Source organism: Ranitomeya imitator, chromosome 10, assembly GCF_032444005.1.
Source record: "Ranitomeya imitator isolate aRanImi1 chromosome 10, aRanImi1.pri, whole genome shotgun sequence".
In the NCBI taxonomy this organism is placed as follows: Eukaryota; Metazoa; Chordata; class Amphibia; order Anura; family Dendrobatidae; genus Ranitomeya; species Ranitomeya imitator.
The window spans coordinates 31,981,349-31,999,701 of record NC_091291.1 but is presented as its reverse complement, the minus strand read 5'-3'; the positions used below and the strand labels follow the sequence as shown (position 1 = coordinate 31,999,701).

The 18,353-nt window shown below is 45.5% G+C and overlaps 1 protein-coding gene across 3 annotated transcripts; it reads left to right on the top strand.

The window, feature by feature from the left end:
- Positions 1-2,303: 2,303 nt before the first annotated feature.
- On the top strand, positions 2,304-11,032 carry LOC138650973 (ferritin heavy chain B-like). 3 transcript variants are annotated; one of them, XM_069740862.1, is made up of 4 exons: positions 2,304-2,542; positions 9,786-9,932; positions 10,093-10,218; positions 10,775-11,032. In XM_069740862.1, exons 1-4 carry the CDS (start codon positions 2,441-2,443, stop codon positions 10,919-10,921), a joined length of 522 nt encoding a protein of 173 aa, XP_069596963.1. In that variant the 5' UTR covers positions 2,304-2,440; the 3' UTR covers positions 10,922-11,032. The 3 variants fall into 3 exon arrangements, with proteins under 3 accessions (XP_069596963.1, XP_069596964.1, XP_069596965.1); XM_069740863.1 differs by having other exon boundaries at positions 2,305-2,615; XM_069740864.1 differs by lacking the exon at positions 2,304-2,542 and adding an exon at positions 2,571-2,688.
- Positions 11,033-18,353: the final 7,321 nt, after the last annotated feature.

Sequence of the window (18,353 nt, the reverse complement as noted above, 5' to 3'; positions counted from 1 at the left end):
ACGCCGGATCTGCTGCAAAAGGCGACTTTCACATCAGCAATTCTTGCCAAAGTCACTGCCGATAGTGTCATTCACCAATGGGGGAGGCAGCGCTAAAAGTGCCTAGGGCAGCAGAAACTCTAAATACGGCCCTGCACACAGCAATACCCTGCCAAACAAGATAAGGAATTGTGCAGGCGCAGACAAAGGACATCTAGAAGATAAGAGTCAGCAGTACAACAGTCGCCATTAGCAGAAATGCAAGGATAAGTAACATTTCAGCCTCCTTGTGTGTACAGTCTCCATTCACTGACAGCAAGCAATGGTTTCCTATATTAGAAAGTTGCCAAATTTTTCAATACCCAATATTTAAAGGGAACCTGTCAGCTGATTACAGACCGGTATATTTTTTTATGAAACGCTCCGACATTTCAGAGAATATATAGACTGCAGAGATCATACCACCCAACACTCATTATCACCGATGATGGCTCCCTGCCTTGCATGACTCACGGACACGTTGCTCTTTGTTGGACGGGGTCGGCCACAGCTTTATTATTTCTTTTGTAACCAAAAACTTTATCCATTAAACTTGGTCACTGATTGGCTGTTGCACTACTGTTGTGACCCCAGCGCTGCAGACAATAACAGACACCGGAAGCAGCGGCAGAAACTCAGCGCCGGACCTGGGGAAGGTGAGTAAAACAGTTCATTTGTTTGTTTGCTTAAACAAACTGCAGCTAGACCGGACTTTTCCTGAAAATCTGTTAGGTTTTCCAGTCACAGGATATCCTTTGAACAGGAGCTGTTCTGCAGTACCCGGCAGCAGACGCTACATATTGCACTAAGCTGTATTTCGCAGCTATGGCTGCAAATAACAGCTCCAGCGGCTCTGACTGGACAACCCCTTTAAATCAGTGATGAGCCCAGTGTCACACAGCATCTGGCTGCAGAAAGTCTCTGCGATTGGCATTGTAGACGCCTTCTTAATCCTTCTTTTGGACCCAGCGGCAACCTCCCTCCGGGTCTATTTGACACTCCTAGACCTGGGTGTTTATAGACTCTCAGTCTGCTTCATGGAGTCATCAGTGATATTCACATTTTTCCCTTGTGAAGGCTTGGAGCTATAGCAGTCGGCTTACTTCCTCTCTGGTGCTATTGGAGGACGTTTGGTGTTTTCTCTCTGGAGTCTGCTCCAGCTAGGTTTCTCCCTCGTTTGTCTCCCTTTTTGTCTTTAGTTTACAGTGGGGACTGACCAGTGCTCATCCCCTTCCCTGTGCAGGGCCTAGCTCTAGGGATATACAGGGCTTACGTTCCTGCTCGGTGATTAGTGTGGAACCAATATAGGGTAGGCCACCTACCTTCGTGTTGCACATAGTCCTTCCCACACTGTGCGTGACAGGTGGCTTATCCACAGCAAATAAAAAAAAAAAAAAGAATCAGGAGGGCGGGGTGGACCCAATATGCCAAAGATGGTGGCACTTTGGCTGATCCAGCAGGATTTGGCCTTCTTTATTATTTATTGGTCTTTTATTATTATCAAAATTAGTGATTATTTTTTTGTATGCATTTAAAAAAGCTAGCGTATTTGCATTGACACTTGGTTTTATCATTAGCTTTTTTTTTAAATCACTTTTCTTTCCTTCTTGTGATATTCGTTGACGTATTTTGCACCAAATTCTGCAAAACAGCACGCGCGATCCATGAATCTGATGCAAAATCCCAAATTCTTTTTTTTATCTTTAACCTTTTTTTTTTTTTGCAAATTTTTAGATTCCCCCCAAAAAAGTCACGCGTTACGCTAAAATGTTGCAAAATTTGGTACCAAAAAATTTCAGGAGCACATAAAATCATGCTTAAAAAATAGAGAAAAAAGGTGCGATAATAAATATGAGGGCTCTTATTGTCAGTGCAGACACCCTGCCTATATGCATGTGTCTATAGGCCTTTCATGTTGAAAAAAAAAAAGCACTAACATTGCCCCCAGGTGGTTTGGGTCAGGAACATCACAGGAGGTACTCATAACAGCTCCGAGATAGAGGAGATGTAACTAAGTTGGTCAACAGAACAGGGGCTTAAATATTGGATGGAAAGAGAAGACAGGTGCAGAAGATGATCCATGGTATAATGTGGTATAATGTGACGTCCTCTTATCCGGGGAGTTCCATGACTTTGCAGTAATTCTCCATAACGAGATGGAGCCCTCATGTGTAACATTAGCAGGTTCTTGGCTCAGATGTCCGCGTGATTCAGCAGAAATAAAGCTGATCACTGCAGCGTGAGGTGTGACTCCAGCTTACGAGCCTCACACTATAAAAACCCTTGAAGTGATTGGAAACTCCCAGTCTGGAAAAGTTCTTGCTTCAACAGTGATTGAACGGAGCTCGACCGGCCACCATCCGCAGAATAGACTTATCCCGCCTTGTTCTTCTTCACCAAGATCCAATAACCAGCCGCGAAGATGCTCTCCCAAGTGCGCCAGAACTTCAGCCATGACACCGAGACGTTGGTGAACCGCGTGGTCAACCTCAAAATGTACTCGTCTTACACCTACCTGTCCATGAAAAGACCTAGGTGCTATCTTAATGAGCTTGGACAACCTCAAAATGTACTCGTCTTACACCTACCTGTCCATGGTAAGACCTAGGTGCTATCTTAATGAGCTTGGACAACCTCAAAATGTACTTGTCCTACACCTACCTGTCCATGGTAAGACCTAGGTGCTGCCTGTTGTGAATTCTGTGGCAGAGCTCCCTCCTGTGGTCACAAGTGGTAGTTCGGCTGATTCTCTCTGTGAGCTTCCGTTGGTGGAGGAAAGTGGTACTGCGGCTTCTGAGTTTCCTTCCTCAGGTGATGAGGTTAAGTCGTTAGGTGCTGCTTTATTTAACTCCACCTTGTGCTTTGATCCTGGCCTCCAGTCAATGTTCTAGTATTGGACCTGTTTCCTCCTGGATCATTCCTGTGGCCTGCTACTCTGCATAGCTAAGTTCCGCTTTGCTATTTTGTTTGCTGTTTTTTTCTGTCCAGCTTGTCTATTTGTTTTTTCCTGCTTGCTGGGAGCTCTGGGACGCAGAGGGTGTACCTCTGTGCCGTTAGTTCGGTACGGAGGGTCTTTTTGCCCCCTTTGCATGGTTTTTGTAGGGTTTTGTGTTGACCGCAAAGTTACCTTTCTATCCTCGCTCTGTTTAGAAAGTCGGGCCTCACTTTGCTAAATCTATTTCATCTCTACGTTTGTCTTTTCATCTTTACTCACAGTCATTATATGTGGGGGCTGCCTTTTCCTTTGGGGTATTTCTCTGAGGCAAGGTAGGTTTATTTTCTATCTTCAGGCTAGCTAGTTTCTCAGGCTGTGCCGAGTTGCATAGGGAGTGTTAGGCGCAATCCACGGCTGCCTTTAGTGTGTTGGAGAGGATTAGGGATTGCGGTCAGCAGAGTTTCCACGTCTCAGAGCTCGTTCTATGTTTTTGGGTTATTGTCAGGTCACTGTATGTGCTCTGACCTCAATGTCCATTGTGGTACTGAATCACCTTATCATGACAGTACTGGAGGCCTAAAGTACTAATGATTCTCAATAGAGGGAAAAAAGAAGTTCTGAGACCATTTTTTTTTCTCTACACTGTTTTGCCTTTTTTTTCCCCTAGACATTTGGGTGGTTCAGGACACAGGTGTAGCGATGGATATTAAGGGTCTGTCTTCATGTGTGGATCAGCTCACGGCAAGAGTACAAAATATTCAAGACATTGTGGTTCAGAATTCTATGTTAGAACCGAGAATTCCTATTCCTGATTTGTTTTTTGGAGATAGAACTAAATTTCTGAGTTTCAAAAATAATTGTAAACTATTTCTGGCTTTGAAACCTCGCTCCTCTGGTGACCCAGTTCAACAAGTTAGGATCATTATTTCTTTTTTACGTGGCGACCCTCAGTACTGGGCATTTTCTCTTGCGTCAGGAGATCCTGCATTAAGTAATATCGATGCGTTTTTCCTGGCGCTCGGATTGCTGTACGATGAGCCTAATTCAGTGGATCAGGCAGAGAAAAATTTGCTGGCTCTGTGTCAGGGTCAGGATGAGATAGAGGTATATTGTCAGAAATTTAGAAAGTGGTCCGTGCTCACTCAGTGGAATGAAGGTGCGCTCGCAGCTATTTTCAGAAAAGGTCTCTCTGAAGCCCTTAAGGATGTCATGGTGGGATTTCCTATGCCTGCTGGTCTGAATGAGTCTATGTCTTTGGCCATTCAGATCGGTCGACGCTTGCGTGAGCGTAAATCTGTGCACCATTTGGCGGTATCACCTGAGCTTAAATCTGAGCCTATGCAGTGCGATAGGACTTTGACCAGAGTTGAACGGCAAGAACACAGACGTCTGAATGGGCTGTGTTTCTACTGTGGTGATTCCACTCATGCTATCTCTGATTGTCCTAAGCGCACTAAGCGGTTCGCTAGGTCTGCCACCATTGGTACGGTACAGTCAAAATTTCTTCTGTCCGTTACCTTGATCTGCTCTTTGTCATCGTATTCTGTCATGGCATTTGTGGATTCAGGCGCTGCCCTGAATTTGATGGACTTGGAGTATGCTAGGCGTTGTGGGTTTTTCTTGGAGCCCTTGCAGTGTCCTATTCCATTGAGAGGAATTGATGCTACGCCTTTGGCCAAGAATAAGCCTCAGTATTGGACCCAGCTGACCATGTGCATGGCTCCTGCACATCAGGAGGTTATTCGCTTTTTGGTGTTGCATAATCTGCATGATGTGGTCGTGTTGGGGTTGCCATGGCTACAAGTCCATAATCCAGTATTAGATTGGAAATCCATGTCTGTGTCCAGCTGGGGTTGTCAGGGGTTACATGGTGATGTCCCATTTCTGACTTTTTCGTCATCCACCGCTTCTGAGGTTCCAGAGTTCTTGTCTGATTACCGGGATGTATTTGATGAGCCCAAGTCCGATACCCTACCTCCGCATAGGGATTGTGATTGTGCTATCGATTTGATTCCTGGTAGTAAATTCCCAAAAGGTCGACTGTTTAATTTATCTGTGCCTGAGCACGCCGCTATGCGGAGTTATGTGAAGGAGTCCTTGGAGAAGGGGCATATTCGCCCGTCATCGTCGCCATTAGGAGCAGGGTTCTTTTTTGTGGCCAAGAAGGATGGTTCACTGAGACCTTGTATAGATTACCGCCTTCTAAATAAGATCACGGTTAAATTTCAGTACCCTTTGCCGTTGTTATCTGATTTGTTTGCTCGGATTAAGGGGGCTAGTTGGTTCACCAAGATAGATCTTCGTGGTGCGTATAATCTTGTGCGTATTAAGCGAGGCGATGAATGGAAAACTGCATTTAATACGCCCGAGGGCCATTTTGAGTATCTAGTAATGCCATTCGGACTTGCCAATGCTCCATCAGTGTTTCAGTCCTTTATGCATGACATCTTCCGAGAGTACCTGGATAAATTCCTGATTGTGTACTTGGATGACATTTTGATCTTCTTGGATGATTGGGAGTCTCATGTGAAGCAGGTCAGAACGGTGTTTCAGGTCCTGCGTGCTAATTCTTTGTTTGTGAAGGGATCAAAGTGTCTCTTTGGTGTTCAGAAGGTTTCATTTTTGGGGTTCATCTTTTCCCCTTCTACTATCGAGATGGACCCTGTTAAGGTCCAAGCCATCCATGATTGGACTCAGCCGACATCTCTGAAAAGTCTGCAAAAGTTCCTGGGCTTTGCTAATTTTTATCGTCGCTTCATCTGCAATTTTTTTAGTATTGCTAAACCATTGACCGATTTGACCAAGAAGGGTGCTGATGTGGTCAATTGGTCTTCTGCTGCTGTGGAAGCTTTTCAAGAGTTGAAGCGTCGATTTTCTTCTGCCCCTGTGTGGTGTCAACCAGATGTTTCGCTTCCGTTCCAGGTTAATGCTTCTGAGATTGGAGCAGGGGCTGTTTTGTCGCAGAGAAGTTCTGATTGCTCGGTGATGAAACCATGCGCCTTCTTTTCCAGGAAGTTTTCGCCTGCTGAGCGAAATTATGATGTGGGCAATCGAGAGTTGCTGGCCATGAAGTAGGCATTCGAGGAGTGGCGTCATTGGCTTGAAGGAGCTAAGCATCGCGTGGTGGTCTTGACTGATCATAAGAACTTGACTTATCTCGAGTCTGCCAAGCGGTTGAATCCTAGACAGGCTCGTTGGTCGCTGTTTTTTGCCCGTTTTGACTTTGTGATTTCGTACCTTCCGGGCTCTAAAAATGTGAAGGCGGATGCTCTGTCTAGGAGTTTTGTGCCCGACTCTCCGGGTTTATCTGAGCCGGCGGGTATCCTCAAAGAGGGAGTAATTGTGTCTGCCATCTCCCCTGATTTGCGGCGGGTGCTGCAAAAATTTCAGGCTAATAAACCTGATCGTTGCCCAGCGGAGAAACTGTTTGTCCCTGATAGGTGGACAAATAAAGATATCTCTGAGGTTCATTGTTCGGTGTTGGCTGGTCATCCTGGAATCTTTGGTACCAGAGAGTTAGTGGCTAGATCCTTTTGGTGGCCATCTCTGTCGCGGGATGTGCGTACTTTTGTGCAGTCCTGTGGGATTTGTGCTCGGGCTAAGCCCTGCTGTTCTCGTGCCAGTGGGTTGCTTTTGCCCTTGCCGATCCCGAAGAGGCCTTGGACACATATCTCTATGGATTTTATTTCAGATCTTCCCGTCTCTCAAAAGATGTCAGTCATTTGGGTGGTCTGTGATCGCTTCTCTAAGATGGTCCATTTGGTACCCTTGTCTAAATTGCCTTCCTCCTCTGATTTGGTGCCATTGTTCTTCCAGCATGTGGTTCGTTTACATGGCATTCCAGAGAATATCGTTTCTGACAGAGGTTCCCAGTTTGTTTCGAGGTTTTGGCGAGCCTTTTGTGGTAGGATGGACATTGACTTGTCTTTTTCCTCGGCTTTCCATCCTCAGACTAATGGCCAGACCGAACGAACCAATCAGACCTTGGAAACATATCTGAGATGCTTTGTTTCTGCTGATCAGGATGACTGGGTGTCCTTTTTGCCTTTGGCTGAGTTCGCCCTGAATAATCGGGCCAGCTCGACTACCTTGGTTTCGCCGTTTTTCTGCAACTCTGGGTTCCATCCTCGTTTCTCTTCAGGGCAGGTTGAGTCTTCGGACTGTCCTGGTGTGGATACTGTGGTGGACAGGTTGCAGCAGATTTGGACTCATGTAGTGGACAATTTGACCTTGTCCCAGGAGAAGGCTCAAAGTTTCGCTAATCGCAGACGCTGTGTGGGTCCCCGACTTCGTGCTGGGGATTTGGTTTGGTTATCTTCTCGTCATATTCCTATGAAGGTTTCCTCTCCTAAGTTTAAACCTCGTTTCATTGGTCCGTATAGGATTTCTGAGGTTCTTAATCCTGTGTCTTTTCGTCTGACCCTTCCAGATTCTTTTTCCATACATAACGTATTCCATAGGTCATTGTTGCGGAGATACGTGGCACCTATGGTTCCATCTGTTGATCCTCCTGCCCCGGTTTTGGTGGAGGGGGAGTTGGAGTATATTGTGGAGAAGGTTTTGGATACTCGTGTTTCAAGACGGAAACTCCAGTATCTGGTTAAGTGGAAGGGTTATGCTCAGGAAGATAATTCCTGGGTGTTTGCCTCTGATGTCCATGCTCCTGATCTTGTTCGTGCCTTTCATATGGCTCATCCTGGTCGTCCTGGGGGCTCTGGTGAGGGTTCGGTGACCCCTCCTCAAGGGGGGGGTACTGTTGTGAATTCTGTGGCAGAGCTCCCTCCTGTGGTCACAAGTGGTACTTCGGCTGATTCTCTCTGTGAGCTTCCGTTGGTGGAGGAAAGTGGTACTGCGGCTTCTGAGTTTCCTTCCTCAGGTGATGAGGTTAAGTCGTTAGGTGCTGCTCTATTTAACTCCACCTTGTGCTTTGATCCAGTCAATGTTCTAGTATTGGACCGGTTTCCTCCTGGATCGTTCCTGTGGCCTGCTGCTCTGCATAGCTAAGTTCCGCTTTGCTATTTTGTTTGCTGTTTTTTTCTGTCCAGCTTGTCTATTTGTTTTTTCCTGCTTGCTGGGAGCTCTGGGACGCAGAGGGTGTACCTCCGTGCCGTTAGTTTGGTACGGAGGGTCTTTTTGCCCCCTTTGCGTGGTTTTTGTAGGGTTTTGTGTTGACCGCAAAGTTACCTTTCTATCCTCGCTCTGTTTAGAAAGTCGGGCCTCACTTTGCTAAATCTATTTCATCTCTACGTTTGTCTTCTCATCTTTACTCACAGTCATTATATGTGGGGGCTGCCTTTTCCTTTGGGGTATTTCTCTGAGGCAAGGTAGGCTTATTTTCTATCTTCAGGCTAGCTAGTTTCTCAGGCTGTGCCGAGTTGCATAGGGAGCGTTAGGCGCAATCCACGGCTGCCTTTAGTGTGTTGGAGAGGATTAGGGATTGCGGTCAGCAGAGTTTCCACGTCTCAGAGCTCGTTCTATGTTTTTGGGTTATTGTCAGGTCACTGTATGTGATCTGACCTCAATGTCCATTGTGGTACTGAATCACCTTATCATGACAGCTGCCTTAATGAGCGTGATCAATTTCTTTGTTTGCATTTTAGTCTTTTTGCTGTCTTCCGAGCAGAAACTCTCCAAAATCTTCCTCAAAAACTCCAAAAAAGAGTCAGTGTATCCTTACCTTAGGGCTGAACATTATGTCATTAAGATGGAGGGAATACCCCTTTTGCCCATGTTCCCACATTAAAAATGGAGCAATTTTTCCTCTAAATTTTTTGTGCATAAAATCCACCAGGTTTTACAGTTCAAGCAGAGTGGATGTGACTTCATGGCCGCTGTCCGTTTAAAGACGTAGCTGAACTGTGCATTTTTTTGGGGGGTATCTAATGGGTATCGTTTCTCCTTATGGAGCGTTACAAGCCAACCCTGGGATGTCAGAGTGAGGAGACTTATAAGCCATGCATGCTCCTCACCCTAGCCCAGAGCCTTTCACCTAGCCAAATCAGATCTCATACTTTGCGCTGACGAGGGGCAAACACCCCGAAACACGTGTCTGCAAATTGAGATTCTGGTTTGGCTTAAGTCATATTGCAAGGCTCGTTAACGTCCATATTGACTTTTAGGACTGCTGCTTCCTGTAGGTGGGGCTAGAGCTCTAGCCCTCTTCCTCTCTGAAGAGACAATCTGCATATTGTTTTTTTTTTTTTTTTGGGGGGGGGGGGAAATGCATTGTTCTTTATAAACTTTTGTAAAAACAAATGTGTAAGACATATAGGACAAAACCTCTGGCTTCAAATCTGCACCAAAATAATAAATACAATAGGAAACTGGAGCAAAAACACAACAATCAGTGAAGTATTTCGGTGCAGAAAAAAAATGCTGAGTTTTTGCACTGTGGAACATGGAGGCAAAGTTTTTTGCATTAACAAGAGCCTTGTTTGGGTGCAAGTATGACCCAATTTCATGGATTTCTGGAATGAATCCCATATTTAAGGAAGACCTGTCACTACTACTGTTAATTTGACTGTTTTACTGCATGAAATGATAATTCTTGGGTAATTTTACTCATAACTGATCGAAAACTTGCAAAGTGTGAAAGTTTAGAAAACTTTCATTTTGCTGCTACTGTAAAACACTGCATTTTTTTCCATCCTACAAAAATGAATTCAAATTTCAGGTTGAATTTTCTGTTGCGTTTCTGCACTAAAATCAGCATGCTACAAGCAGATTTTGTTGCAGATTTTATGGAGAATTTCACATGCTGACTCCAGATGAGTGATAATTATATTTTACCTTTCTTTGTAACTGTAATTCCTTTTTTCTTTTCCTCTGGAAGTCTCACTTTTTTGAGCGGGATGATGTCGCCCTTCACCATGTAGCTGAGTTCTTCAAGGAGCAGAGCCATGAGGAGAAGGAGCATGCCGAGAAACTGATGGAATATCAGAATAAGCGTGGTGGACGTGTTGTCCTGCAAGACATCAAGGTGAGATAGATGCCTCCTGGACCGGTCATCCTGATCTCATCGTCTATCCAAAATAAGGACATTATGCAAAAGTAATATTGGAAATTTGGGAATGTTTTGGTTAATTATTTTCAACTTTTAGGACTTTATATGACTTTTTTTTTATATTTTTATTCTCCAGAGACCTGAACGGGATGAGTGGGGAAGCTCCTTGGATGCCATGCAAACTGCTCTGGCCTTGGAGAAAACTGTTAACCAGGCTTTGCTGGAACTGCATAATGTGGCCACTGACCGGAAAGACCCCAATGTGAGTAAACATACCTGTAACATCAGGCAAAGATATGACCACGGAAAAATGATGATCAACATGGCCAATGTATAGAGCGACTTTGTGCATATGTGACCATGCCACTAAGCAAAGGAAGAAGGAATAGAGGCATCAGGACCCCTGTTCTTGTGATCGGTGGGGGGCTCAAAAGTTGGACATTTATCACCCATCTTGCGGATGAGCATCTATTGCAGATTTGTCACTATGTTACCGACATACTTTAATGGCAAACTTTGGAAGGAGATGTCATCGGGGACACCTTAGGTGGTCCAGGGTAATAAAAGGCTCCAGGGAACCTGAATTTTGTGGGGCCGAGAAAGTGAAAGGAGAGGCGGGACATGCCTCTATCAGGCATTAAAGGGTTATTATCCCTCCCCCTAAAAAAAGTACACTTTGGAAATACTCCTTTATTTTAAACAGAAGTTGGAAATAATAAAAAATAGTAAAAAAAAAAACAGATCTTGTCTTGTTAGGATGCGCTGAGTGTATCAGTAAGGGTCATTAGAAGTTACTTTTTTTTACTTTTTACTTTCAGCTCTGTGACTTTTTGGAAGAGGAGCACCTGGAAGAACACGTGGAGCGCATCAAGAAGATCGGAGACCACATCACCAACCTGAAGCGCCTGGGGGTCCCCAATAATGGCATGGGGGAGTACCTGTTTGACAAGCACAGTATGAAGTAAAGCAGCTAAAACCAGCACATCCGAGAGACCTCGGGACCCCCGGAGAGTCGGGACGATAAGCTGATCTAATATGAGTATGTGAAATATTAAAGGTGTGAATACTGGAGTCATCTTCTGCCTCCATGTGGTTTTTTGGTTACATCTTATGTTCAGCTACACAAAACTCTTCAAGTCTCCCGAAACAGCCATCTACGCATGGACGTCTACCTTGGCTTATTACTTGCCCGGTACCAGCTGATCAGTGGCCATGATGAGTGTCGGACCCCCACAGATCTAATACTGATGATGACCATATCAGATGGTCAAAGAAGGTACTCAATGGCCGTCAGAATAATGGTCGTTAGTAATCAGAAGAGGTGCCCCAGGCTGCCGGCAGGTACCAGGAGGGCTCTGATATGGTGGTCATGGACTAAGTTCCTGCAAATCACTTTGCTCAACTCTATTAAATGTTTTAGCCCCTGGTTGCACCGTGAGGGACAAGAAGGTGTGGTTGTTGCAAGCAGGGTGCTACACTCCTTAGTTGGCGCACGTGGTTCGTGAACCCACTGTGCCACAGACCAGACTTAACCGGGAGGGGAGTGACTAAGCAGCTACCTTGGTGTTCGCTGGAGCCTCTAGTGGTGAGGTCAGGCTTGTGCGGCAGGTAGCTGACAGGTGCCACTCCAGGGTGGTGTCTGGCAGTAGCTGCTGAACCCAAAGAGCAGAAACGATTCTTAAGATTCTCAATAGGGCTGGACAACCACTTGGGACTAGTTCTCACTGTGCGGACCGGACGGCCACTGAGATAGGTTCAGTCAGGACGGGCACTGGGACAAGTTCAGACAGGACGGCCAGTGAGACAGCTACACACTTTACAGACAGGACAGGCACTGGTCCAGGTTCAGGCAATGCCGAGAGGACAATCACTGGGACAGGTTCAGGCAATGCCGAGAGGATAGCTACTGGGACAGCTCCAATTAATGCCGAGAGGACATCCACAAGGACAGGTTCAGGCAATGCTGACAGGATGGCCACTGGGACAGGTTCAGGCAATGCCGATAGGATGGCCACTGGGACACGTTCAGGCAATGCTGACAGTACGTCCACTGGGACAGGCTCAGGTAATGCCGACAGGACGGCCACTGGGACAGGTTCAGGCAATGCCGACAGGACAGCCACTGGGACAGGTTCAGGCAATGCCGACAGGACATCCACTGGGACAGGTTCAGGCAATGCTGACAGTACGTCCACTGGGACAGGCTCAGGCAATGCCGACAGGACGGCCACTGGGACAGGTTCAGGAAATGCCAAGAGGATGGCCACTGGGACAGCTCCAAGCAATGCCGAAAGGACGGCCACTGGGACAGGTTCAGGCAATGCCATGAGGATGTCCACTGGGACAGGCTCAGGCAATGCTAACAGTACGTCCACTGGGACAGGTTTAGGCAATGCCGACAGGGCAGCCACTGGGACAGGTTCAGGCAATGCCGACAGGACAGCCACTGGGACAGGTTCAGGCAATGCTGACAGGACGGCCACTGGGACAGGTTCAGGTAATGCCGAGAGGATGGCCACTGGGACAGCTCCAAGCAATGCCGAGAGAACATCCACTGGGACAGGTTTAGGCAATGCCGACAGGACAGCCACTGGGACAGGTTCAGGCAATGCCGAAAGGACGGCCACTGGGACAGGTTCAGGCAATGCCATGAGGATGTCCACTGGGACAGGTTCAAGCAATGCTAACAGTACGTCCACTGGGACAGGTTTAGGCAATGCCGACAGGACAGCCACTGGGACAGGTTCAGGCAATGCCGACAGGACGTCCACTGGGACAGGTTCAGGCAATGCCGAGAGGACAGCCACTGGGACAGGTTCAGGCAATGCCGAGAGGACAGCCACTGGGACAGGTTCAGGCAATGCAGAGAGGATGGCTACTGGGACAGGTTCAGGCAATGCCGACAGGATGGCCACTGGGACAGGTTCAGGCAGTGCTAAGAGGACGTCCACTGGGACAGGTTCAGGCAGTGCTGAGAGGACGACCACTAGGACACTTTCAGGTAATGTCGAGAGGACAGCCACTGGGACAGGTTCAGGCAGTGCCGACAGGACGGCCACTGGGACAGGTTCAGTCAATGCTGACAGGATGGCTACTGGGACAGGTTCACAGTTCTGGCCTGGGTATTCAGCCCCAAGGGTGGAAGATAGGTACTGCGATGCGGTTTCGGGATTCGGGCACCGCCAAAGTGGTCAAAGGAAACAAGGACTAGCTATGGTGGACCAATGGGGCACAGGATACGGGATACTATATCAGACTAGGGATGGGGGACCTGGCAACATACAGTTGCATACACACCAATCACCTAAAACAAAACTATATGGGTTGCACTGGCACCTCCCAATAGAGGAGGGTGCCTTATATACAAAATGTCCCCCAGCTATTGGCTAGAAAACACCTTGCAGGTGAACACACAGTTAACTAAATGCGTCTCAGTAGTTGCTGGTAGCATTTACCATATACTCGTGCTGCCCCTTTAAGAACAGGGGAAAGAGTGTACACGTGCCCTAGGCATGCCACAGGGACACAATGCAGCATACACAGAGGAGGGAGGAAGCAGGAGAACGCTGGGGACAGTGCCAGGGGCCAGGGCGGTGAGTGAGCCCGTGTCCCTGCATGGAGGGAGAAGAGAAGACGGTGCAGGGGCGTCGTGCATAGCGCTGCACAGGGGTGTGGCTTAGATGGTAAGGGGGTGTGGTCTAAGATACGCCAACGTGCTGTAAAATATTAAATAAAAGGGTCTAAAGAAGCTATAGCGCCACCTGTTGGAAGTAGAGATCCTACAAGTCACAATCAACTCTTTAACGAGTCTTGCAATATGACTTAGGGTAAAAGCCAAACCAGTATCTCAGTATCATCATTTACTTTTTCTTCCTTGTGGTATTAGCTGTTTTTTTCCCCTCAAAATTTGTTACAAAAAAAGGAAGCAGTTCATGAATTTTGCACAAAATGCTCAAAGTTTTTGTCTTTAAACCTGTTTTATGACTTTTTAGAAAAGAAAAAAGTTTAATGTTCTGCTAAAATGTCACAAAATTTGGACCAAAGCTTCCGTCATATATAAAATAGGTATTTATAACACGCCGGCATGGGGGCCGTCATTGTACGTGACCATCGGCTATGACAGCCAGGGGTCTGTTGAAGAGCCCCCTGCTTGTCATTACGGAGCTGTCTATAGCCGGGCTTCAAAGAAGCCCATGATTTCTGCTATATACAGAGATTCTGTGGTATAGGTGTATATAGAACAAACGATCAACGATCGCAGCGTCAAGTCCCCTAAGGGGAATAACGAGCACAGTGAAAAGTGAAAAAAAAATGTTTTAAAAAAACATGAAAGAAATAAAAAAAAAAAAACATAAGTCCAGATCACCTCCCTTTTGCCTCATTAAAAAAAGATGTTTAAAAATAAAAAAATCATAAAAAAAGATAAAAAATAAATAAATCCACATATGTGGTATCGCCGCGTTCAGAAAAGTCTGATCTATCAAGCTATAAAAATAATTAATCTGATCAGTAAACACCGTAAATGGAAAGAAAGCCAAAAGTACATGTTTTTTTGGTTGCTATAATTCCACAAAAAAATGTTGTAATATATCATATCAATCCTAACATGGTAGCAATAAAAAGATCATCTCGCCTCGCAAAAAAAAGTAAAGGGTCATGAACATCCCTTGACCGAAAAATAAAAACGTTAAGGGTCTTTGAAAATGGCGACACAACCCCAAAAAATGTTTTTTTGGTTTTTTTTTGCACTATCAAAATAATCTAAAAAACTGGACATGTTAGGTATCGCCGTCATCGTACTGATGAGCAGAATCATATCGCGAGGTTGTTTTTACCACTAAATGTAGGCAATAAAAACAATTCCCAAAAAACAATGTCACAATTACAGTTTTTTTTTTTTCATAATTTTACCCCACTTGGAATTTTTTCTCGTTTTTCAGTCTCGGAAAATGACGCTTTTTTTTTAAATACAAACTTTTGATTTTTTTTCAACATGTAAATAAAAACAAAAAACTATCTCTACATGTTTGGTGTCTATGAACTCGTAATGACCTGGAGAATCATAACGGCGGGTCAGTTTTAGCATTTGGTGAACATGGTAGAAAAAAAAAATCCATCAAAAAGTTGCGGAATTGCACTTTTTTTTTGCAATTTCAAAGCAATTGGAATTGTTGAGTACATGACATGGTAAAACTAATGGTGTACTTCAAAAGAACAACTCGTCCCTCGAATGTCTATGTGGATTGAAAAATAAAAAAAAGTTATGGCTCTGGGAAGAAGGGGACAAAAAAAACGAAAAATGGAAATATTTTACCATTGCAATTGATGAAACCGCTGAAAAGATGTAGAAACCCCTAAATCAATGACAGGCATAAAAAAAAGCTCAAAAATAATGAATTGGGCCCAATAAGGGTATATGCGCACGTCTTTTTCATGCACATCCACTTTGAAACCCCCCTGAAAAAGCCCATAAAATACCTTTTGCGCTTCAATGTAAAACCGACTCGCTACGTTCAGTCTTTTGAGCATCTTTTAACCGCATCAGATGCAAATTGCTTGAAAGAAGTGACTGGGTCCATTCTTCAGAACAAAAGATGCCAAGGTGGCCTGAAGCGTCAAAACTCTGCTCCTAATTCTAAGACTTTATTTAATCTTTTGCCAGTAGGTGGCGCAATTTCTCAAAATTTCTCTCATTCATTATTGCATTTGAGCCTTTTTTTGTCTTTTTTTTGTACTTTTTGTCTGTTTCATTTGCACCTTTTTCTTTCAATTTGCACCTTTTTTTAAAGTTTATTTTATGTGTTTGCCTTCTATTTATTATTTTGCCATTGTGGGCAGTATCTTGAGTCTTCTGCCTTAGGAAACACATCTGGAAACTTACTAGACATTATCAAAAATGTGAAGATTTGTTATTTCGCCCCCTTTCTCTCTTGTACCATGTTGTATGATATTACCTTCATTGTTTTTACATTTTATTTCCATTATTTAATAAATAACACATGTTCATATTTACAATATTGTCTGTGTTTTCCCAGTAGGTTTGCAGATATTTGCACAAATGTATACCGGTACTCCCCGCAGAGTCATTTTATATACACCCAAACCTTTTTGTGCAAATTGTTGCGCCATTTTAGTGAAAATATTCCACATTTTGAGTTAAAAAAAAGTTGAAAAACTGGTTAAAGACAGAACTAAAGACCATTTTTCACTTTGCAAAAACTTCACGAACCCCGTACTCTAATTTGAAGAAGTTTGCAAAGAAACCAGCAACAAATACCACTGGGTAAAAAAAACATATCTGTATTAATTCCCCACCTGCTAATTCTGTTTTCCTTTACATACATGGCATAGCTCCCAACCGTCCCGGATCAAGCGGGGCAGTCCCGATTTTGAGAGTCTGCCCCGCTGTCATAGGTGGGATCTTACTTTTCCCGCACTGCAAAGCTACATACCTCCACCCGCAGAGCCGCACACCACATATAGCTGATCTGTGCACACAGGACCTGAGATGAGGTCACAGGAGCAGAGGAGTCAGTTGTCACATGATCAGGGCCTCCGTGTATGCAGGACAGGACCTGTGATAAGGACACAGGAGGGGAGGAGTCAGGGGTCACATGATCAGGGGCCTCCTTGTATGTAGGACAGGACTCTGCTGTGCTGTCATGGTGCTGGATGAGGGTAAGTTTATGTGTGGGGGTCAGGAGGAGATTAGAGTGTGGATGTAGCAGAGCCGTGTTTGTATGGGGTGTACGGAGTGGAGCCACGTGTGTACGAGGTGTACGGAGCGCAGCCGCATGTATACAAGATGTACAGAGCAGAGCCGTGTGTACGAGGTGTACGGATCTGAGCCGCAAGTGTGCGAGGTGTACGGATCTGAGCCACATGTGTATGAGGTGTAAGGATCTGAGCTGCGTGTGTATGAGGTGTACGGAATGGAGCCACGTGTGTACGAGGTGTATGGAGTGGAGCCACGTGTGTACGAGGTGTACGGAGTGGAACCACGTGTGTACGAGGTGTACAGATCGGAGCCGTGTGTGTATGGAGCGGAGTCGCGTGTGCATAACTCCCAACCATCCCGGATCCAGAGACTCTGTCCCGCTGTGTGGCCATTATACAGCGTGGAGCATCATGTGTGGCCGTTATACAATATGGAACACTGTGTAGCCATTATACAGTATGGAGAACTGTGTGGCCATTATACAGTATGGAGCACTGTGTGGCCATTATACAGTATGGAGCACTGTGTGGCCATTATACAGTATGGAGCATCGTGTGTGGCCATTATACAGTATGGAGCATCGTGTGTGGCCATTATACAGTATGGAGCACTGTGTGGTCATTATACAGTATGGAGCATCATGTGTGGCCATTATACAGTATGGAGCACTGTGTGGCCATTATACAGTATGGAGCATTGTGTGTGGCCATTATACAGTATGGAGCACTGTGTGGCCATTATACAGTATGGAGCATTATGTGAGGCCATTATACAGTATGGAGCACTGTGTGGCCATTATACAGTATGGAGCACTGTGTGGCCATTATACAGTATGGAGCATCATGTGCAGTCATTATACAGTATGGAGCACTGTGTGGCCATTATACAGTATTGAGCACTGTGTGGCCATTATACGGTATGGAGCATCATGTGTGGCCATTATACAGAATGGAGCACTGTGTGGCCATTATACGGTATGGAGCATCATGTGTGGCCATTATACAGTATTGAGCATCATGTGTGGCCATTATACAGTATGGAGCATCATGTGTGGCCATTATACAGTATGGAGCATCATGTGGGGTCATTATACAGTATGGAGCATCATGTGTGGCCATTATACAGTATGGAGCATCATGTGGGGTCATTATACAGTATGGAGCATCATGTGTGGCCATTATACAGTATGGAGCACTGTGTGGCCATATTTTTTGTTTATAATTATTGTTTATGAAACGGTGTGATCAGCAGTGCTAAATGGGTGTGGTTGGGGCGTGGATATGGATCTGACTAGTTGTGAAATGGGTGTGGTCAGAGGCGTGGCCTAAAATTTGCCGCTGCGCGCGCCGCAACCTTTGTCCCTCTTTGCCTTGTTCAAAAGTTGGGAGGTATGGCATAGCTGCAGGCGCATGTGATGAGGATACACATGTATTTCTGTGTGCAGTAATTCACTGTTTCCATGCAGAAACTGTCAGCAAGCTGCTACTGACTGATGTTTTTCTTACAAGGGCGCAGTCAGGCGGCCGTATAAATTGGAGCGAGATGGGAACGTAGTGCACGGACTGGCCGTCGGCTCTCCTGACTTCAGTGTGACAGCTGCATAGAAATACATGAAGCTGTCCCACTCGGGTGGGGAGAGCCACCGGCCAGTCCGTGCACTGCGTTCCCATCTCGCTCCA

Excerpts from the sequence above, each read along its gene's own strand:
- LOC138650973 (XM_069740862.1), top strand. The coding sequence starts at position 2,441 with ATGCTCTCCCAAGTGCGCCAGAACTTCAGCCATGACACCGAGACGTTG. Across the intron at positions 2,543-9,785 it reads CTTACACCTACCTGTCCATG|TCTCACTTTTTTGAGCGGGA; the intron begins AAAAGACCTAGG and ends TTCCTCTGGAAG. Across the intron at positions 10,219-10,774 it reads CTGACCGGAAAGACCCCAAT|CTCTGTGACTTTTTGGAAGA; the intron begins GTGAGTAAACAT and ends TTTTACTTTCAG.